At 34.9% G+C, this 23,939-nt stretch overlaps 2 protein-coding genes and 1 long non-coding RNA gene across 14 annotated transcripts in view; 2 read left to right on the top strand and 1 right to left on the bottom strand.

Annotated features, from left to right (window-relative positions):
• Nucleotides 1-23,939, top strand: part of IRSp53 (Insulin receptor substrate 53 kDa) — a 64,270-nt gene that overhangs the window by 4,939 nt on the left and 35,392 nt on the right. The window contains exon 2 of one of the 2 annotated variants that reach the window (XM_065306448.1): nt 11,339-11,900. In XM_065306448.1, the coding sequence (XP_065162520.1) occupies nt 11,856-11,900 (45 nt within the window). In that variant the 5' untranslated portion in view covers nt 11,339-11,855. Of the gene's footprint in view, nt 1-11,338; nt 11,901-19,127; nt 19,297-23,939 lie in introns of those variants that run through there. The other variant, XM_065306449.1, reaches the window with a different exon arrangement.
• Nucleotides 1-23,939, bottom strand: part of LOC135794951 (protein yellow-like) — a 53,214-nt gene that overhangs the window by 24,608 nt on the left and 4,667 nt on the right. For 4 of the 11 annotated variants that reach the window (XR_010549000.1, XR_010549001.1, XR_010549002.1 and 1 more), the window contains exons 1-3: nt 16,435-16,566; nt 16,141-16,364; nt 13,734-13,787 (exon numbers count right to left, since the gene is read on the bottom strand). The gene's annotated coding sequence lies outside the window, so the exon portion shown is untranslated. Of the gene's footprint in view, nt 1-3,313; nt 3,339-13,733; nt 13,788-16,140; nt 16,365-16,434; nt 16,574-23,939 lie in introns of those variants that run through there. The other 7 variants (XM_065306452.1, XM_065306456.1, XM_065306455.1 and 4 more) reach the window with 7 other exon arrangements.
• LOC135794954 (uncharacterized) lies at nt 16,373-16,712 on the top strand. Its single transcript, XR_010549004.1, has 2 exons — nt 16,373-16,484; nt 16,550-16,712. It is a non-coding gene; the product is annotated as an uncharacterized lncRNA (long non-coding RNA).

Genomic DNA, 23,939 nt, shown 5'->3' with positions numbered 1-23,939 from the left:
AGGCCCCGTGTCGCTCATTACATCTCACGATAGCGACAAAGCGACCGCAGCGTTTCAACTTTGCTGTGTGCGCCGATCGCGCGCCGGTTATACCCCTATATATTCGCATTCCTCTCAACCACCTTTTACTAATACCATTACCACCCATGCACGAGTACAACAACTACCACTACCATTATACGATCTGTTAGAAGATTCCCTGTATTGACGTCTCGAATATCACGCACAGGCGCGTCGACAAAAGCAATGCGAGCGTCGAAAGGGATGAAAACACTAGGACATAACATCATACATTGAAATACGATTCAATAGGGCCTATCAATTTGATGGAAACATATTTATGGGAACAAATTGGCTTGTTTTGAGTTGTGACTTTTACACGGGTGGCGAGCGTTTTAAATTATTGATAATCATCGATGACTACTCATAGTGTCAAATATACGAGTCTTGCAAACTTTGATAATTAACAATGCGCGACGTGTTAATGGCGCTGGATGATTTCATAGCGAAACCGGCGATAAAACAGCAATGGATGAATTAAACATTTCGAACGATAATTTTATCTACAATGTTTTATAAAATACTATCAATATTACTCACGTAAATTTAGTTTATAGTTATTATTATCCATTTGTATAAAATTTTATTATCCCCTACATTTTTAAAATTTATTTGTCATATCAATGTTAGTTAGTTGCTGATAAATATTTGACATTATTTTAATGCTTTAGTTTTTTCCTGTTTTATATACCAAACTATCAATTTATTTTTATTCTGTTAAAAGAATACAAAGTTTTATTAATTTTGCTGGTGTGTCGCGTTTCGTAATTCCAAATATTCGCAAAATGTGCGAAACTATGATACCCGAAAAAAAAATCCCAGAACGGAATGAACGCTCGTTAGTTTTAATAAACGCACACCGAGTTTCATTTGAATATTTTATATTTCAATTTTTTGTCATTTGTGTTCGTTTGGAACGTGTAGAAGCAATAAAAATCGAAAATATGAATAAAAACAAATGACTTTCAATAAAAATACCAATTTACGCATCAAATCATGCCTGACATCAATAAATAAAACGCAAAAACGTTTGAAAGCAGTAAATAAAGTACTTCTGTAATGGGCAATTAAATTTTTAATACAGGTAGGCAATTCTCTTTGCACGAATGTGCGTATGGTTTGACTGATCATATGCGTTTAATAGGCTGCTTTTTGTTTTAGATCTTTCAATATCTCATTACATTACATTCACTAGTTGTGTGCAGTTGTAGCAGCATATTATTTATAAACACGAAAATGTTTACGTCAATAAATACATTCACTAGAAATAGAAAAATAGAAATGAGGAAATGGCAAAAACGTGAAATGCAATTGAATCAATTCGACACACGACTCCAACTTAGCCACAGTCTTCCTCTTCACGACTGCATAAATACATAATTACTCTTTAAATTAACACACGTAATAACATTAATGACGCTTTTAAAGAAAATCTTCATCTTCGTTATCGGAAATGAATTTTATACAGCTTTAAAGTAACGGTTGCAAATTGTAGAAATTTACATTTATTTAACTAGAAACTTTAACCAGAAATATAAATAACTTATGATTTTTATCTAATTATACACCACTTTTACTTAAATTAAACGAAATTTCAAGTCTTCTATTATATTCAGGGTGTGTGTCCTTTTTCTATACGCTACTACCATTCATTCCGCATTCATTATCCGCGTTAACAATGGCCGGCAGTTTGGGCAAATTACGAATGTAATTCAATCAATTTAATTCGTCGCCGAATCGCCCTTCGGAAATTTCCTCGGTTCGCCCAGTGCACAAGAATAGAAAACGAAGTAAAAGGAACAATTACTTTTATTTTTTCTTTTAATGTCGTTTTCGTTCTCTGTCTACATGTTGTTCGCGCGTTTAGGAAACCGAACAGAATAAAAAAAAAATCGAAAATGAATTGGAAGTGAATGGAAATGCTCAATTGGCGGCGTCGGGTGCTACGAACTGTGAGATATATTTAATATTAGAATTACGCACGATGAAAAGATGAACAAATGAATGTAAGTGAATGAGTGAAAAGGCACAGAGAAATGAAGCGCACCGCATAATAAAACGAAAAGAAAAGAAATAATACAAATCTCATTACGATTATGACGAATCAGCGCCGTTGGAGTCTCTTGTAGGCCTTGGGTAGGCTTGGGTGTGCTTATTAGATTTATTAATTTCTTTTCTATTCTGAGCAAGTAATTGCGTCGAAAGTTCATTGTTAGAGATTCGCTCAAAATGTGCAGCACAGCGCACCAAGTGTGAAAGTAAAATTAAGCAAAACGAATTTTATCTGTATATTTTAATTCATTTAAATTTAATTACCCAAGAATAATAAAGTAATAATAATGATTAGAAAATAATTACCTATAATAAAATAATTTCTAAAATATTTTATTATAAAAAATACTAAAATTAAAGAAAAATTTTCAAGTCAGTATGAAAACAAGTCAAAGAATTCTCGTGGGCTTCTCGTCGGCCGTAATTTACTAGGAAAACCACTTAAATGTCAGTTGCATTCAACATTCTGTATCGCGTGCTGGTGCGCTGCATTCATTCTTCTATCCCACCTATGTATGCACCTATCCGCGCTCTGAGTCAAGTTAATAACATTAATAACTCCGAGAGTCTTAAGTCGGCAAGTAGACACACACACACACACACACAGGGCAGAGCAAAACCACCATCGACATTCCGTATTCCGTCGATACTCGGATGAAAAATGAAAATTAACAACGGCCGAGAAGGATTGCTGCGCAGTTTATTACGCTGGCGAGATTAATCATTTCGTAATTATGATTATTTGAATGTCATAAATGTCAAATTGCTAGCATTCCATTCAGAAATTACTTTCATACTAATAAAGTTTCTTGTTAATTTTCTTCGCATGGCAAACCAGCGACATCTAAACATTCGAAATTCGAATAAATGATAATTTAAGGTTATATGGGTTATGTTACTTTTACAAGGTTAAATAAGTACGTGACTTTGTAAATGTTTTGTGAATGTTTAAAGTAATTTTATAGCTCGTAAAAATTAAATTCGTGATGGAAACATAATCGAAAGTGACCGATTCGAGCAAAAGACTTTGGATCTTCATTAACATTGAACTTTCATTTCTAAATTGAGCACTTGAACAACGTTTTTATGGTGACCTTGTCACGGACATGAATTAAGCACGCATGTTACTCACTATTAAAGTGTTTACGATCACAAGACACTGATTAGTGCCATCCTTTTATTGTCTCACAAATGACCTTACCTTATGTGTGAAAAAGCAAGATTTCCTGTAAAAATAAATAAATTTTTAATCTACCATTAAATATTAAATACTTCAATGTCTAGGTAGTAAATAAATGAATATACTATTGCAAAGTAATACAAGTGGGCAGTAATTTACAAATAATAAGAATGATAAGTGTGTAATCGAGTCCGGAGAGTTTTTTCGTGTACTCGCCGCGTGTGATTTACGACGCTTACGACACGATGTCATCTTGGCGTAAGTAAGTGCCACATTTGGCATTCATCCGCGGCGCGCTGACTGCAAAAGACAGCCCGGCAGCCACACTGGGCGACAGACTGAAGGGCGTAGGGGTGTCGCGGGCGGCGCGAGTTGAAAAGTACGAATATCCTGCGAGAGGGAGCACCGCTCATAACTCGCCGCCACCGGCGGTAATAATTCAGGGACGAGTCACGAGTCGTGACTTGTCAACTTGTCACTGGTCTCGAACAATTTTATTTGCATCCGAACACGTTCAAGGAATTATTATATCATGAAAAAAAAAAAACGCTATAGAAACATTGAAGTGAAGGCTGTACAATTACAAGTTCTTGTAAATGTAAATAAAATGCAGAAGTAACGCGTTTTTTAAGATTTACTCTTGAACTAATCAAATTACGCAAATTGTTTGTGCAAAATATATGCAAAATTAATTTCCTCATTTAATTAAACTTGATTTATGCCTAACATAACGTTAATAGAATATTACTTGATTTGTTTTATTCTTTTGTTTAATATAACGTAATTACTATATTTTTGAAAATTAATTTAAGCATAATATTTTATTAAAACGAGTACAATTTATATTAATATGTTTTTTGCATAACAACTGTAAATTAAAACTATTATTATACTTAAGTGTTGAGTAGATTGTTTTCCGCAGTATTGTTTGTAGTTAATAATAATGCGTGCGTATAAATCTATGTGAAAATTGAAACTAACGTGTTATTTATTGTTATTGTTATTACAGCAGAGAATAAACACATCAAACAATATGATATATTATTTAAATAATAAAACTATTTTGTTTGGGCAATGAAATATCTATACTTATCCTGGTTTATTTGAATATTTAAATAATAAAACTAAAACTTTTACTTTTATTAACATTTTAGTGTTAAAATATCTCAAATTGTGTCAATTTGCGGTAATGTTACTTTGTAACTAGTTTCCCTCCGAGTCAATTTGTCGTCCGCGATAATTCGTACCATTCGCAGGCGAACATTAATTCATATCGTCATTCATTACCATCCTCGCTGATATCTTTCCATATTGTAACGTAGATGTATCATTGACATAATTTAAATTGCAAATATCGCTAAGTACCGAACGCGGTGGCTGGTTGCATTCGGTGTGTGTGGGTGTATGTTTGTTGAATGATGCCCGCCACCCAAATTTGTCACACATTCGTGATGTATCCTGCGCGCGCGGTAGTGGCCCGGAGGCGGCAGTGGCGGCGGCGGTAAGTTTGAGCAATTCGGGCGTGCCGCAGATTAAGTGGGGTCAGTGTGCGGGCGCTCGCAACGAGAGAAACCCGAAACCGACCGACAGCAGGACATATACTGAGAGCGCAAGCCGAGCGAAGGGCTTACTGCCGCCCCCCGAGCACAAAACCCGTCGAATGCGATTATTCAAATCTACCGCGACAGAGAAAACAGAGATACAGAGAACTAAATATAGAACTATAGGTACAACTATGAATAGGCGAAAACCTAAAAGTGGATAACAAATGTGGACGAATCATTCATAAGAAACAACAAAAGAAGATACAGAAAAACTAAATTAATATTGGTTGACATATGTTGGAAGTACGAAACAGAATAGTGTATCAAATAAACTTTGTTTTATATGAAATATAATCATTCGAAATTAGATTATGAAATGGAAATGGCTTCCAATAGTAAAAGTATCACGTTTACTTTTATTACTTTAATGAATAATCAATGTTTCATAGTGATATCGATTGAATAAAAGACTGAAATTCTAACTTTTATCGCTCTAAGACGGCAAATTTTTATAGTAGCGCGCAAAATCTATATAAAACAAAGTTGCGTTAGTTACAACATTTATAACTCAAAAACTTCTGGACAGATTTTTATGATATATGAATTGTTCGATTCGTCTTGGCCCCGAATAGCAGCATAACTATGAAAATATTAAAAATTATGATTTGAAAGGTGTTAAATAAGGGGTGAAAATTGGTATCGAGATTCAATCATAGTGATAGAAAACTAATTGAATCCTAGATGGCGCTAAAGTATAATATTAGTATTTCTTGTTTCTATAAAATACAATTGTAAATATTATTGCTAAAATTAGCACATAAATTATTTAAATTTTCACTAAAAACTAGTTATACAAAACGTTCATTTTATCAGAAAAATTGAGTTTTCCAGAAACGTTCTCCCCGCACAAATAAACTTAAAAAGATTTTGACATTATTTGCTCTAGATTCACCACATGCATTATTTATAAACATATAATAGTACTACACGCCCAAAAGAATAAATAAAGTGCAAGTTGTAAAAGTAGTCAACGCAATATGTGTGCGCGTATCATGATCGTAATTTGCACAGTAACTTTACATTACTTCATGAATGGTTGTAGCACTCAACATGCGACCTCAACATGTACCTTCATTTATAGAGGTGGGTGGGGAGGCGAGTGAATACGAAATGGCGAATACACGATGTGCTCTAAATTGCGCACACATGTTTCGGCAAATGTACTACGCGTGGACGGCGTGGATGGTGGATGCGCGCGTGGGCCCGAATGAAAATGGGGGGCCGGACTAATAATAATAAATTAATACGGGCGGCCAGACTAGACCAGCGTAGAGCAGGCTGGGCCCAGCGATATTATGCGCCGATTAGAATTTACAAGCGGCGGTGCGACGACGAGTTGCCAGCCGGTGGTACAACAACAACAACAACAACAATTACGAATGGGCCTACGTACATATAATATGCGCATGTAGGTATGAAATGTGTTGCAAGTTGCAACTTGTGTATGAATATAAGGTGTGAAATTTACTGTGCAATGTTATTAGTATTTCTAGAAGCATATTTGCCGAAGTAAAAAAATTAATCAATAGTCGGTGATAATTTTCGTCCAAATATTGAATTTGGCACGTTTTCAGCACACGTTCGAAACTTTCCATTGCATTTGAAACCTTGTCAGTGTGAACAATTTCCAATTCTGACGACCGTTTCAAAACCGCAAGAAGTTTACTCGTTGCTCGATGTTTATCCGCATGCAAATGTAAATATTGTTGCAGATCGTTTAGTGGTGGCTGGCTGCAAGTGGAAAGGAAGTTGTTACTGCTGAAAGTCGCGAGTTTGAAGTTGGATGGCCGTTTTCGAGCGAAAGGTGCAATGCAATGACCTAAATTTGCCATCACGACCACACTAGTACACAACTAATGCATAACGTAAATCTCAACAGCGTGCAATTTGTTCAGTTGTATGCATTTAAGCTAATCAGATACTTAATATTGGAAATTCAATACGTATGGACATTTGATATCAAAAACTATTTAAATTTATGTTTTATAACATGTTGAAATTATATAATCACAAATGATATGTCAGTTGTTGCAAAACAGAAAAAAATGTTTACTTTCAAAGTAAATTCTCTAAATTCCAACAAAGAGAATGCGTTTCAGGCTAAAATCCACCTGTGCCAGCACAATTTAAGCATCCTCTTTCATCCCTCACACGATGGACGGGGGTGCGTCGCGCCGCATCGTTTAATCGCACACGGCTCGGACACTGTGGACGGACGCGTCGGGGACGGACAGATCAATTAGTATTAAGTGATTGACATTATTACTTATCCGAAGGCAAGCCACGCGCACTGTTTACCAATTAATCAGCTTACAAATAAATCGGATTTCAATCCGCAGCGATAATTCAAGTCATTCCCGAATCAAAACAATGAGTAATGAGAATGTTGAAAGTGCGTTTCAAGCATAAAATACTGGAAAAAATACTTTTTTAAAATATTACTATTGCGTTACAACTAAATAAATGTCCACATAAACCAATTCATTTCGCTGTTATCGGCAAACAAATGATTTACAATTTACGCGCGTTATCCGAACCGCATAGAATAACACATTCTCTACTCTCTCGCTGTTGTCCTCTTCGACTGGGGCGGTGTGTCAATTGCGCACGGACTTGATTTATATAATAAAAGCGTTCGCCAATAAATTACGATTACGCTTTCGATGCGCATCGCCACAATGTGGCGCATGGTGTTCGTTTTAAATCGAATCCGCAAACACTTTCGTTGCGATTGCGGCGCGAATTCCAAAGCTGAATTTTCGACGTGTTCGGCAATGAGAACTTCAACTTGTATACTGTATATATATATTCACTATATACCCTTCTATTATATTTATTGTTTGGCACGCGGGCACAGAAGCACGAAGGGAAGGAGGCAGCGCGGTGAGATAAACAAACGCATGAATAAATTAAATTCGTTAGAGGTCTTTAATTATCTTAGAGGTCTTGGGGGTGTTGTGCTTGGATTTCAGACAAGAGATAAGGTTAACTAGAAAATTCACGTGTACATTTCCATTTGTATTCAAAATAAACTCGCTTTGAAAATATTTACTCGATTGCTTTGTTTATAAAGTAAATAAAGTAAATATTTTCTTGTTATTTTTATATTTGAGAAAAATTTGAGAAATTTTGATTTGTATTTTTGTTATTTTCGTCAAGATTTACACAAAATATACAAAAATAATGTTATGATTTGGAATTACAGCAATTTTTATTGGGGTTTCGGAAAAATTTAAAGTTTTTTCTTCTGCGTCACTAGAAAATGAAAAAATGCAAAAATCTATTACTAGATACAATTAATCTTCTATAATCTTACTTTTTACTAATCCTTCAATCAAATGCAACAAAAATTATGATTTTTTTCTTTAAATTGCAGATAATTAGTAGAACTTTTAAAATATTTCATATCAGATTTCTCCTCATGTCCGATAAATATTATAAACTTTTAATTAACTGTACAACAACGCTGCGAAAGCGGACACCTCTTTTAACACTCAATTCTAATCACTAGATCTATAGCAACATCCTGAATTACCTATTAACAATTATTATTAATCTGAAAGCGCATCACAGATTAAATTAACTTTGGTTCGCATTGCCACCTCGGCTGCTTGCAAATGCTTCTCACCTGTCAGTTGATTAAGCTGAATGCATTACGACGTTTAACTAAATGTCAACAGAAAGTCCTGCTCGACTCGCAGGAGAAACTAGAAGAGTATCTACGCCGGGGCCGGCCCGACAGCGGTGCGGAATTAATAAATATTTAGACGCTCAATATTCGAGCGGCTACCGTCAATAGAAAGTAACTAGCGACGTCGATGCGGACGTGGCAGATGTTAAATTCAAATTGAATGCAAGCAAGCGGCGAAGCAAAAGCAGAGCGCAACACACTCGGTAAATGGTCGCAGACGAAATGCAAAATGAAAATGCAGACACGTACAATGTACAACTATGAGTATACTAGAAATATGTATGCGGAAAAATCACAACGGAGCGAACACAATGCGAATAACGTATGTTTCGAAATGCATTGAGAAATTTTCACTATGCGAGTATTGTAGTGAAATCAAAATCAAATTTAAAAATATATAATTTATAAAAATGAAATTTCGTTATTAAATAGTAATAAAAAATTAATTACGCTTTTAATCGATGCGCGCCGAATGTTTGCGCGCATTCATCCAGCGAATTATCGTTAAATTTAATTGCCAAACATCAAATTAATGAAACGACCAACTCAATACCAATCTCAAACATCAGCGCAAATATCAATGCGAATTGGACAAATTGAAAACGGCGCATAATTAACTCGCCGCTGTGTTTTAACATTTCGAATTGCTTTTTATTGGTTTAACTTTTCAACTATACATGCATGTTCGGATATTAATTTGCATAATTAATTTAATTAAAATACCAATAAACTATCAAAACAAGTATTTGTTCAATTGTAACAAAAATTCAACAACATGTCTAGACTACTTATTTTAAACTAAACATTAATATTACGCAATTTTTTATTGTTAAAATCAATTATTTTCCATTTGTATTTTAAATTACACTAAATTTAGAATGTGAATAACTCTGATTTTATTAGGTCATCGATTACAAAGCTTACTAACTCACCATGTTACTCGGTTACTTAGCTCAATGACTGACGACGTCGCTCGCCGTGGCTCGAAATTCTTTTGTTGTCGATGCAAAACGTAATTTATCACCGTTAGTACACGGCGCGTGTAAAACCGCGTGCCAGGAGCACAAGAACAAGAACAAGGACAACTGTTTTGTACTCGAGTTACAACCAATGAAGAATTAACATTCAAATCATTCTAGTGACAACAAAACTAAAACAACAATTGATTTTACAGCGTATTAAATTTAATTTAAATACGTAAAATCAGGCTAATAAAAAATATGACTTAAATTAACTAAATTTCAAGATTTACTCTATTTAAGTTAAGTAAAGAGCAAAATAATAAATGAAATTTAAAATTAGAACCGGAACGATTTCTTATATATTGTTAACTTACGAGTAGCTTAACTTAAGTCATGTTTCATATCCAGATGTATAGCTACCATCTGTATGTTTACAATCGATGAAATTTATTAAGAATTATGCCTAAACGAATAAATTATTTATGATACAGTTTATTATAGAAATAATTGCCTGCTAACAAAACGCAAGACCTACTTAGAAGTCAATTTAATGTTGAAGTAAAAATAGAAAAAAATTAAATTGGAAGCGGTTGAGGCTGAAGGAGTGTATCTCGAGTCATTTTCTAATTTTATCCACTGATACAATTACCGACAGACTGCAGATATGATAGAGAAATAAGAAATGGACTAAATTATTCGAGCAAGAAATGTGGTTTTTAACATGTTTCATTCAACTCTCATTCTTTCACTAAAGCATTTTGCTTCTTGTCTTTTCAAGCGATCGATTTCGATTGGCATTGGCAACCTAGATTTCGACATTTAATGACAAAACGCGATGATATGTTAGGTACACATAGATGGTTTAAATTTTACCGTGAATGCGACCGACTTAAGATAATATTTCACTTAACTCACGCCAAGAAAACAATAATTTCAAAAGTTTTTGTTAAATTGCACCTAAATTATTAAATAATTTAAAAGTATTTATAACCTATTTTATTCTATTGATGATTATCTATTGATATAAACAAAATTCATTGCTATATCTCTTATAGTTTCGGAGTCATAACGATTTTTATTTTACTTCCTGCATCATTGCAGTCTTGTACTCTAACCCACATCACGTGAAAACAACAAACTGTGCGACTATCTCCTTGAGTACGGTTAATCTCCACGAAATCTCCTTCCGGATATTATTTTAATCAATCTTGCGCGATATCAAACAGATAAGTTATAGCGCAACAAACGTAGACAACAAGACAACCTGAACGATGCAACCACACCTCTAACTTAAGTAAAGTCTCAACTTCGGAGACAGAATCTTGACGGAATGCTGAACGTAGCGCAGATTATTCTGGGCTAGTGTAATCTCGAGTAGTACCCAAGTTGGAAAGTGGTAAGACCACTCTTGTCTTCGAGCTCTTCGCGTTAACACCGCGCGTTTAAACTCGAGCGCTGCAAGACAGTGTCGATGTCGCGCGCGCCGTCTTCGTGGCTTCAAAGAAAGTTACTTAAGTTTAACAGTTTAACACTAGTTGTGCTTAACCAACAAAACTATTCGGAGCAATTACATCCTGCGGCAAATTGCAGTGACTTGTTTTAACACATAGTTACAGAAGAAAAATATTTTTTAAAATTTTTTAAGTAATTATGTTTTAATAATTAATTTATTAACTGTTTAATTAGTTTTATTAACTTTGTGGTTTTGTGTAATTATAACCATCAAAAACCGTTCAAATATTGAATTTATTTCAATAATTATTTAATAATAAATTAATTACTGTTACAGATTTGCGGTGGTGTAACGAGCTAATCGGATATCCGGAAAAATTGCAGCCATCTCCACCGGCGGTATTATGGACACGGCAACATGCAAAGTGAATTTCGGCTTTGATGAACCGTTGACGGCGTGAACGCAAGTCTAGCACCGACCGACCACCCACAAACGCAACAATCGATAAACAATTTCTAAATTTGAATGTGAATTAGTCTCGCAGCGCGCGCGTGTTCGAGGTGTGCGGGGAAGTCGTGTATTACGCGGGTGTTTCTCCCGGCACCGCTGGGGGAGGTGGCAGGCATGCCGAGCATCAAATCGTAAAAATTCAATTTTTGACGCTGTGCCACGTACCATCATTACCCACACACACATATACGTGTTAATACATCAAAGCAAGAAAGTGACTTTATTAAAAAATATAAAAAAAAGTTTATTAAATTTGCAACACCCTCCGAGGGGTGTTGAAGACAACTTTGGCGCGTTAAAACTGTGCATTGAATTCTAAAGTGATAACAAAAAAATAATCAACATGGAGACGGAGGAGCTTATCAAACTCGTCGATGGAATTTACAAGGTAATACATTTTTATCATATCCACAATAGGACAACGGGCGCAATCTATTGATCGTTTATAATATTAAAATAAATACAATTTTAAAAAGATACCGCGCATATGATAATTAAATTGAGAAAAAACTGGTATTTCTAAAGCTCTTCAGATTTTAACTTAGAAAAATGTAAATTTTCAGAGGAAAATTATGAAATTTTAGCATTTATGCCAATTTCTTCAAAACTAAATAAATAATCTATGATATCTGTTAATGCAAAATTTAGTTGTGCACATTTTGAATGCATTTCCATTAGTGTACAAGCAATAATTTAAAAATTAAAAACGATAAAAGCGTAAAATTATTCACTTTATGTTCAATTACATCAAAAAACTCAAATAATATTATAATTGTTCATACTATTTCATAAACAATGAATGATCTACACACAAAAAAACGAATTATTTTATTAATGAAATTTTGAAAGTGGTCTATAATTGAAAACCTAGCAATCACGGTTCTTTCTAAGCCCGTAAAGCTCGGTGAAACGACGGTGTTCTTCCTCTTAGAGAGAACTCTTTCTTTTTTAACGACAGCCGCATGCACAAAAACAAATTACATGCCAATTCGAGAGCGATTCAGTCATTACGACTTTTTACCGCGCACGATGTGGCCGTATACCGCCGCGAACGCAAAAAAAACCTCCACACAAAATGCAGTAAAACGGCGAATATGGTTGTAAATGCAAATTCGACTAGATTTGCGGTTGCAGTTGCAATATCACGACGTGTAGTCATGCGAATTGTTGATGCAAGCAGACAATAACGTTAAAGATTGTAAAAAGTATAAAGACATTAAATATATATTCGGCATACTAAAGTAAGAGTTGGGAGAAAATGTAGCTCAATGTGTCAGTACCACATACGCAACTTTCTTAATTCGAAATGTTTAAATTATCATCTTCAATTAAGCAAGTACAGACATTTATTCCTCTTTTGGCGTTATTATAAATCATTTAATTTATTTCTAGCCATGCGGTTGTTATTGTTGTGTGTATCGATTTAGTTTTTATTTTATTTTCTCAACGTTCTCATGTTTTATTTAATTTATTTCCACTGCGATCGTTGGCGCTCGCTCGTTCGGTTGTCGGGTAAGTTTGAAGTGATGCTGATTTATTTGCGTTCGTAAATTGAATTTTCCTGCTCTCCGACGTTGCGGCCACGCAGGCAACCCAACGAACACGCGGCAGGTATTGGAAAACTCAGCGCTACCGAAAACGCATAAGTCATAAACTTTTGACGCTGCGCCGCGCACGCTGCATCAAGAAAAACGATACCGAAACATTCTCAAGAGCTTCTATGCAATGATGGAAAACGCTACCAAAGCGTTAGCGAAATATTATTCGTAAACAAACGAGTGATTTATTGAAATTTAATTTTAACTTAAGAATTGAAACAGAAACTGTAACAAATTCTACTGCGAGCGGTATTTATGACCATGCGATAATATTTCCTACTCAGAGTGTGCGACCAAAAAAATTAAAAGCACAAGATGGCCGTAAAAGTCTTGTTTGTCGTCGGCAAGTGTTTATTATACCCGGAAAACGCGACAAACAAGAGCCGCGCGCGCGCGTATTGCAATCCAGAGTGCGCCTCTTGGCAAACTCGCAATTTTTCTTCTTCATCATCTTCCACTTGCTGCGAAAGTATTTCGCAACACATAGAGTCAACGGCAAGATATTTAATAACGGGATTTATGTGCGCAATAAACACTTGAATTTCACTCGCAAGTTTATACCATGCTCAGAGTACGTAATAAACAACAAAAAAACAAAAAGTTAAATAAAATGGCGTACTTACAGTATACGTAGTGCAAGTCGTGGAGGATAGGCAACACAAACAACGCCGACTAACCTGTAAGCAAACAAACAACCTTATAAGAATGAGAACAAGTCGAGTAATACCTGCGCCGGAAATGTTTGCGATTGTACAAGTTTAAGAGTACAGGAAGCTCAAGCGCATATAAATTTAACCTCTATAACCTCAAAACATGCGAAACAATTGCGCAAAGGAGTATTGCGAAGCAAGGCGTAAACACCGGCGTTATGCAACCAAATAAACTGTCACTGGAGAGTGAACAATAACGCGATGATCGTTAAAAATAAAGAAAACTGTAAGTTTCTTCTAGCGTCTCGTAAATTCACTGCCTTTAGGATATTATCATGTCGGAAACTTTGCGGTACATAAACTTTAAGCACATTTAAATCTTTATAAAAGAAAAAGATGAATTTATGCTCTTTTTTATTATATTTTTAGTTACTGCGCTAGTATTTTAATATTTCCTAGTGTGTTTGGTTGCATAAGAAAAATAATATCATTAAAATGTTGAATTTTGCTGAAAAAAATGACTACACTTAGTAAATCGAGCAAATAAAGAAGAAAAAACGCGTTGCTGGGCGTCGGGACGCCGATAAAACTAGGTACGAGCAGTCGTCTGCAAGTTATTGTGCGGTGTTATGGCGGGCGTGGGGAAAATGGCGCAAATCGCAGGCCAACCTCGTAAGAATCATACGATCTTGAGTGTGTTGGGTAAAATAGAGCAAAAATAGTGCTGACGATGCAAAGATGCGGATGATCGCATGAAATACTTTTTGAAATATAAAAAAATAAACAAGAAACGCGCTAAAATGTTTCCGACATAAATTTTTATACGTATTACACCTAAACGTTACATTTTATGACTTATTACTTTTATAAATTAAAGTTTACAATATTTCATGTTAATATTTACAAAATTGACAATTTATAAACGAAAATATGTGATTTGGAGGTAAACGAACAGTTAGCAGCCAATAAAAACAAAAATTAAACTGAGAAAGTTGCTACTAAAAGTTAATTAGGCTAGTTAGCGCCGGCATTTAATTAGAAATTAGTAAAAATTTATAGTTTTTTTTACTAAAAACTAAATGAAAGTAGACTAATTTTATTCGAAATAGGTAAAAACTGACCGAATTCAATTGATTACAATCTCATCTCATCATTTTTGACCTGAAATGCTAAAAATTCGAAATTTTAAACGTTTTTAACCGAAAAAGTGTAACTATTTTAGTTGATATTAGTGTTTTTATGATGCGTCTCGCCGTGCGATGCAATATCTAAATATTATATACTTTTGTGCCACAGAAAGCAATAAAAATCAAGGTGATCAAGGTGATCACGGATCAACTAGTTCTACGTACTCCTCTATTTCTTCTTTTCTCTTCGTTTTAAACACATATTTTCAAGCATTAACTCGACTTCAAATAAAATAAACACACATTTCATGAATTACGTATCAGGAATGATTAATATTCATACCATTACTTCGAGCACACTAATTATTTAAGTAAAAAGTTTAAACAGGATGTTCATGTCACAATTATCTACTCCTCATTGATTCATTGAGGTCTATTTTTAAACAGGTATCTAATTAATTTTATCTGTAAATTAAATTTAGGTATTAATTGATTGATTTCGTAGATCGTATACTTTTTTGTTTAAATTTATAACAGTAAATGTGTGTATTCCCACGCTGTGTCAAATATTTAGTGATACAAATAACACAGTATCAAATGCAGTGCGCAGTGTGCAACGAATCGATGCGTCGATTTGCGTTTACGTTCGTGTTCAATCAGTTGTGAAAAATAAATGCATTCTCCCAACGACTACAATAAAATGCTATAAAATGCGATAAATTGTGATAAATTCCTTTAAAAATACTAAACATACACAATTGCAAGTTATAAAACTATCAAATTCAACACATCTGCCTAGTCTTTTGTTTATTTGTCTGTTTTTCTATCGTGTTTATTCAACGATTTATTCATCCGTTTGTTGCCGACTAATTTATCGCCGGCGATTGTCAAAGTGCTTTTTAATCGCGCATCCCACGCATGCGCATTAACGAGCATTAGCATGACTACGCTAATAATAATTTACCTATAACGATTTAATTGCACATGGGACAATACGAGCCATCCATCCAAGCGGTGAAAACTATCACGAGCGTAAATCACTCCACAATGCACTCCCGGAGGATGTAATGATACGGAAAACTTTAACGCGTTTACACTTTAAAACTTCTAGCGTGAAATACGTCAAGTGTACTGTAATGGCTGCTTGAGGTATTGTCTGACGACACTAACGACAATCGGATTGGGTGATAGTGCATTTGCCACAGATGGAAATTGGAAATTTGAGAAAGTCGAAAATTAAATGTAGTACTCACCGATTGAAATAAACCCACATGCAAGGGAGCCATAAATCTTCCGAAAAACAATTTCAAAGACACAATGACCAGCACGACAAACTTTCACAACCACGCTAAAAAATTTAGGTTAGCGTGTGGAAAATTCAGGATTCACAGTTGGCAGCCCTGCTATATTACCCTAGTAGTTGCTTTAGTTTCATAGTGCCATAGTTTTATCACTGCGGCGCCACTAGCAATATTTACTAACAGTAAATCACAAAAGAACGTAAATACACTAGAAAGAAAGTGAAAAACTATTACTATATTACATACCGTGCTTAAATAGTAACGGGAAATGAAGATTTATCCTCCGAGGCACAGTTGTAAGACTCACACTAACAATTCATATTAACTTTGTGTTGACTATGTCTTACAATCACATTTGCAGTAGAGCCGAGCACAAACAACCTATGCAAACAAGATTGACCTTGAAGTGGTTGCAACGACAGCTCAAAATCTACATTACCGACATGCGCATAAAAATAGTTTTTAAACATTTTTAAACTATGTTTACCCGCAAAACTGTAAATATAAAAATCTGTGGCGATTAATATTGATGTATATCTACGTAGTTGCTTTGCTTGCATATACATTTTGTATTATTTGTAGAAAACGTTTTGAAGCGCGCATGCAAATGAGCAAATGTGCATATAAATTGCACGCACCGCATCGCATCGCATCGAGATGAGTTGATAATTGCGAGTGGTGTAATGAAACCGTAATGAAAATGTAATGAAAAGGTAATGAACACTCTACCAACCGACCTTATACTCTCAATGCAAATCTTGGCCGCATACTTTTTGAATACGCGCTGCATTGATGGCAACAGATTCGCAAACATCGCAGTCCCACTCGATAAATTCATCAATACAAAATTAAAACGATTCCACACGATGCGAAATTCTTAAATACATGATAACGACGTAGGTAATTGACTGTCAGAATAAATAATTATTTTGTATTTTATTTTTATAGCTTATGTTATGTTTTTTGCGTTGTTATAAAGTTTAACCAAGAAAGGAAGCAAAGAATACGAATGGCAATTTGAATATGAATCCAAATGAAAGTTTCTTAATTTCGATATCATTAAAACTTTTTCGCTTTAAACTTTAAACTTTTTACGATCCGGAAGGCGATTTTTTCCTCATTGCGCTCATTTTCTTGGAGACCTTGTTGAGATTCCTACGACTGTGCGTATTTGTCGTCATCCGCACCACGCAATTTGGGAAATCAGTAATATCCGGATCTTTTCAGCAAACTTCCAGAGTTTTAATTGTGAAAAACAAGTTTTGCCACGTTTTACGCATATGCCGATAGGCGGCGCTGCTGTCTTATACCAATGGTGATAAAACCATCTTAATATTACTAGAAATGTTAAATATTTAACAAAAATTAAACATTTACTATCATTGTCAGCTAATGATAAAATGTTCCTGACTTTTTAAATATATGCACTGCAGCATAAAAGAAAATGAAAGCAATGTAGGTACGTGCCTGAAGTGAGCGAACAAAAATAACTTTGCATTAAGCGAACGATAAAAATTTCTCCAGCCACCCTCGCTGTGCGATGTCTGTTGGGGCAGCAATTTTAATTAGATTTCCAACGTGTCTGTTCTCACTCAAGCTGTACACCCCCACAGCGCATAGCAAAAGCCAACTGCGACTGCTACACACTTTTCTACTTAAACAAAAATTTCGTTTATTTATAGTGATTTAAAAATGTGTGCGTTTTAAAGGTTGCATTGACCTGGTAAAGCATTCCGTAGGCATGTGAACATGCACTCGAAAGTGCATTACGTGTGCATTACAAGCATTATTTGTGCAAATGTGCATTGCTGCAATGCGTGCGCACTGCGAACACGTACCGCAGGAGATGATGCGCTCGCCGAGTGCGAGTCGGCGAATAATGCGATGATGTAATCGCCATTTTGCATTCGAGCACATCTGAGCACGCTGAACACACATCCAAAGTTGGTGTTTGCAAATGTTTCCAGACTCCATACGCCCCGAAACAATGCGCAACAAAATCCACCGTTTAAATCGTACTTAACTTCACATTTAGATTTTAAGTACTCCCTGTACTCATGTTCCAGGAGTGCAGAGTGCTTTAGTAAACTTTATTCGTGTATCTTGTCACTTGTCTGCTTTAATTATGTATTATGTTATCAGAAAGTGTTGTAAACTTTGCTAAATTTCATTGCGCATGCGCCCAGCCCATGTACACAGGCTGTATGTGCCATTAACCGAGTTAACGCAATGAGTTAAGTCAACTTAAACTTGAATGACACACTTCGCAGGAAATATAAAAAATATCAAACATTATTGTTGAAATAAGCTAAAAATCTTGCTCAAACAGGACGTAACACGATATTACCATTTTTATAACCTAAAATGTTATTGTATAATATTTTGTAACATCTTATTGAATCATCCTTACCAACGTAATGTTTAATCACCTGTTGAAGTGATCGACAGGCTGGAGTCTTGTTGAGAATCGTGACGTCGTGAATCAGTTTAGTTTTACTTTCGTAGCATCATTTAATATAATTTTGTTTCTGTTGTTTTTGTATCTATCTAACTATGTGGTAAGAATGACGCATCAAATTCTCGATTCGTTGCACGTTGCACGAATTGTGAGGTTATGAACGCGCAAAGTTGGAAATCTATCGCGAAACGAGCGTGAACTAGTGACGCAGCCAAGTTAAACGCCAAAAGTTTCAGCGTAAGTTTGCGACGTAGAGGTAGTGAAGCGAAGTGAAGTATATTGAAAGAGTTAAAAAGTTTCGCGAGCGAAAGTTGATAATTCACATAATAAGCGCGCACGAAAACGAAACACGCGAAACAAGTGAGATGAGTACGTAGTTAATAATAACATAACCACAAAATTTATATTAACAGCTATTAAACTACATACGTAAGAATACTTAAAATTTATTTTATATTGTTTTAATGTGATGTCTGTTTAGGTGATGTCCTTAAATGTCTTTAACGCTCATGATTCGAGAAACCAGGAAGCGCGCTTTGTTAATATTTGCCGTTCGGTTCTGTTTGGTCTGACATTAAGTGCACTTTACGAACGCCTCCGCGTATCACATCTTCATCTCAAGACACGAGCGTAGTGCAGGCATATCATGTGTGAGTACGAATGCACTTTGCAATTTCGCCTGCTCAAAGATCAACCTTTAATCAGGAGCATGGGTAATCATCACTGGATTTCGCCGTCAAAGCGCATTACACGTCTTAATCATTGACTTTTCTATTGCAAATCCAAAAGTCAAACTTAATCACATGGTGAATAAGGAGAACATTTCGAAAATCAAAAGGAATTTTTTTTTCCTAAAAATTTAATTTTTGCTATAAAAATTGCAATAAAACCGAAGAAAACGAAGATTTAATTTGTTAATATTAATTTTTTGAGTAAAAGTGAACGCATAACACTGCCTATAATCTTTACAATTATCAATTTACAAAATCATGTCTTGATCTTACGTGCACTTTAACCTTTCGCCGTCGTTTATCCTCAGATGTTAGAAAATACGAAATTGTTATTACACTCGCGAGCGTTCTCATACGAGTGAGTTACTGACTTGTTGTTGATGATGAAGAATTCGAAAGTATAAACCACGCTTTTTTTCTTCCAACATTAACTTTAACATACGAGTACGAGTACCAAACCTACAGGCATCACAAACATTATGGTTATTCACCTTTTCTGCCATCAAATTAATTTACACATGCATAATTTTGCAACAATCTGCTAAATTTGCAATCATCGCATAGTTAGCTTCTAATGCAACCATAATTAACAATATATTAAGAAACATATTCTAAAGTTTAAAGTTTCGGGGGTATAATGTGAAATAAGATGATGAAATGTGAAATTTATTGTTTTGGTAATTGAATTTCACCGCAATTGGTTATAATTGCCATAGGCATAACTTTGTTATGTAATTATTAAAATAATATCCATGAGAATAACAAAACAAGATGATATCTTGCGAGTGGTGCGAATAAATCATCATAATTTTTGCCAGTAACAAAGCAATCTTTTGAAACGTCTCTAAAAACGTCAAATAACCTATAAGAGGTTATGTTTACTTTAGAAGTTGAACAAACTTTCAAGATAGGCAACTTTATATGCATGCGAATGCGAAGCACTTTAAATCGATGTTTGCTGACTCATCTTGAACTCTGAACTCGCTGAAAAACAGAAAATAGAAAAAGCGGACGCTGATAACAAAGAAAACCCATTCTCATAATTGTATTCGATGCAAAAATCAACGAATCAAATCACCGAACTTTTCTGGCCCAGTTTGATAACAAAAAGTTACAAATTGAAAAATGTTTGATGTTGTTTAAAAGTGAAACTTTTGATTACATCACTTACATTATTCATATGCAGTGCAGTTTAATAACTTTAAATATTTTATGTTATAATACACGTAATTCTACGTATTCTAACCGAAATCTTATCCTAAACTAACGTGCACGTATTTATTTATATCGAAAACGTTCTGCGATTACGACAAAATACAAATTTCACGCTTGAGTAGCGAAAACAACGGCTGCAACACGTTTTAAACACTCACAGTAGTCAAAAGATTGCGTTATGTAATATTTACTATAGGCAACCAATAATACATGTGTATTTAGGTTACCATGGTTGCTATCTTCAATGACTTGCACTTTTTAGTGTAACGTAAATCATTTACCAGTTGGTTGACAAGTTCCTCGTTTTCGATTCGTGTTGGAACGCAAACACCTTTCTCCGATCAGAGATAGAATTTGAAATGGAACAAATCGAACCACTTCATCGCGTAATCGCACGTACAATCAAATGCGTTTAGTGCATTAAGTGTTTTTCAAGTGAATGCAAGTGTAACGATCGCGGCTTGTCGATAAAACACAATTGTCCGAATCATAAATTTCAATTGAGCAGATAAACGAAACGCACTACCGAACAAGAAATGCTTTCTATTATACGGAAGTGCAAAAAAACTAATAATTTATTGAGTTGAATCGACTTTAATCGAGTTTAATTTAAAGTACGACGTACGAAGGTAAAGAAAGAATAAATACTGGGTGAGGTGTACCCTGGGTAATTAAGACCGCCGTGATAAAACGTGAAAAGACGTAAAGTTGAAAGTTAAAAAAGAAGCACGCCGAGAGCGCCACGAGGCGAGAGGTTTAATTGCGATTTATAGATTAATTTCCTATCGTGCGGACGGTGCGGACTTTGGACGGCTTTAATGCCATTGACGGCTTCGAGGGCGGCAAAGTCTCGAAAAAACACCCGAATCGACCCATCAGGATAATGGGACTTTAAGTACTCTAAGTGCTACTTTAATCTTACACCAATTTAAAATGAAAAACAAAATAAAATTGTATGCAACCAAAGTTACAATATAAAATCACTAAAAAGTATATTTGGTTGCATATATTGTTATTATTGTATATGGATTGTAGAATAGTCATCGTAAATTCAGTAGTTGTCATTGCGTGCCCGACTAATTGATGATCTTCGATTGCATCGCGAAAACAAAATCTCCAGCCAGAATGGCTTGGAATAGTTGAGAAATCTCGTGATTAATGAAGCGCGCAGAGTGCATTAACCGCGCACGGCTTATAAAGCAAACCGAACCGAAGCGAAGCCAAACAATTCTTTTCTTTTCTTCACGAATTTCGCAACTTTCAATTCGCATTCTCAACTCTTGACTCTCAACTCAATACCAATATATATATTTCCATTCCACGTGATTATGCAACTTGAACTTTATTTTAGAAAATCAACTATTTTATTCACCTGCATTCAAAAAAATTAACTTTTTCAGCATTTTTTTTGTTAAATTTTTTAGTTTTTTACTGTAGATAACCCAAAACACAATTAATATCATAGGCAACTTATTTATATTAATGTAATGTTGTGTTACGTTGGTTGCATAGCATATTTCTGTTTGTTTTGCAGGGAATGTAAGCAAACGCTTAAAAATTTAACATTCAAAAAAGGTTCCAACGAAGGCAAAAAAAATGTCTGAAAATGCCAACTATTCGGGCAATTCGTATCACAATGCGCCGGTGCCAGTGCGTTCCCCTTCTGGAACGTGCCCGGCATCCAGAAAGTCATGCCGACTTCCCCGCTTCGCACACAATGAACACTGTGGAGAGTGAACGGTACAAATGTAGAAAATGTACAAAATGTTCAAATAGATTGCGCGATAAGCTGCTATCTACCGACTGCCAGTGGAAGGGTGCGTCGCCACTATTAATACCTGCAGGCGTTTTCAAGACATTGAGTAGGTTCTACTAGTTCAAGGGTTGCGCGTGTGAAGTTGATTTAGAACAAACTTATTAAATTTGATCACTTCGCTTTCCTGGCGCGCGGCTCAGCGAGGAAGTGAAGACGAGAGTTCGCCACTTTATCTTCATTTCTATTGTATTCTGTTTTATTAAGATATATAAAGCGTCGGATGCCGAGAGCTAGAGGGTTATTTTCGGACGGGCGAAGTGCTGGCATGGGCGTGAGAGTAATTTCGCGGGTATTTTTCAAGCGGTGGGATCAACCCCCAGCGACCTTTCGAGTTAAAACCAGAAAAGTATTTTATTTCAGCCTGAAAAGTATGCAACCAACTATACACAACACTACTACACTCCACAGAAATCAAGTATATTTGGTTGCAAGAAATAAAACGCGTAAAATCGTAAATTAAAAAGAAAGTTTTAATTATAAATCATGTATCGATACGTTGACCCACATTCTTGACCAATATTTGGCCTCACTTTTAATACTTTTCGATTTTTAAACGTCAATATTTATCGTTTTGCGTGGGCACAACTTTAAAAACAACAATAAATATTTTTTGTTTCTTTGTAAGTTGTAACGTCTCTTTAAATGCGTGTAGTTTAAGTTGTAATTTGCATTACTCAACGCCCACTTCACTTTCAACATTTTGACGCTGTGTTTATATTGATACAAGTTTAAGGTCATCTTAATCTTAATCTTAGCAGGAACCAAATTATTTTTAGTTCTCAATTTACATAATTTCGTTCAAGTTTGTATGCTTTTTTTATTCGGCAAGGTGAAACAGCAATTAAAACCATTTCCTGCATGGCTAGCCCAAATTCCAAGTTATAAATTTGCATAAAACTTGTTTACCTGCTCTTAACCTTGAAATTAAACTTTTTTATGGTGGAATAAAGTATTCAACCCGTATTACATGTATAATTGGTTGCCTAAGTTATTTGTGTCTTTATTAGATGATATTCAATTAAAATCAAAGTATTTCTTGTTATTTTGAAGAGAAATATACAAAGTGTTTATAGAAAAATAAAAAAAAAATAAAAAATCACTAAAAAATTTCACCAAGGAACTTGTTTGCCTGTTCTTAACCTCAAATTAATAATTCTTTTTAGTTAAAATAAATTATGCAACTTATATTACATGTATAATTGGTTGCCTAAGTTATTTGTCTCTTTATTACATGATATTTAATTAGAATCAAAGTAATTATTGCTATTTAAATGATAAATAGCAATATACAATATACAATGTGTTCCCAAAACAATCAAAAAATTTAAGAAACAAGCGCCTGGAATATATTCATATGAACGTTTTCGTTGAGAGAATCTAAATAACCAGGACAAGAGCTTTAATTTCACCCCGCTTTCATTAATATCCATTTCAGCGTGGAATTCGCTGTTGAACTCGCTTATAAATGTAATGAAACATTACAAGCTGCGTGTGTGCGAATGTATTTTATGTATTTTACGAGCAGCACGAT

Source organism: Atheta coriaria, unplaced genomic scaffold (genome assembly GCF_025399875.1).
Source record: "Atheta coriaria isolate IRGN ID8LTWV9N9 unplaced genomic scaffold, Caltech_Dcor_3.1 hic_scaffold_6_pilon, whole genome shotgun sequence".
Classification (NCBI taxonomy): domain Eukaryota; kingdom Metazoa; phylum Arthropoda; class Insecta; order Coleoptera; family Staphylinidae; genus Dalotia; species Dalotia coriaria.
This window is presented reverse-complemented; position numbering and strand designations above follow the sequence as displayed.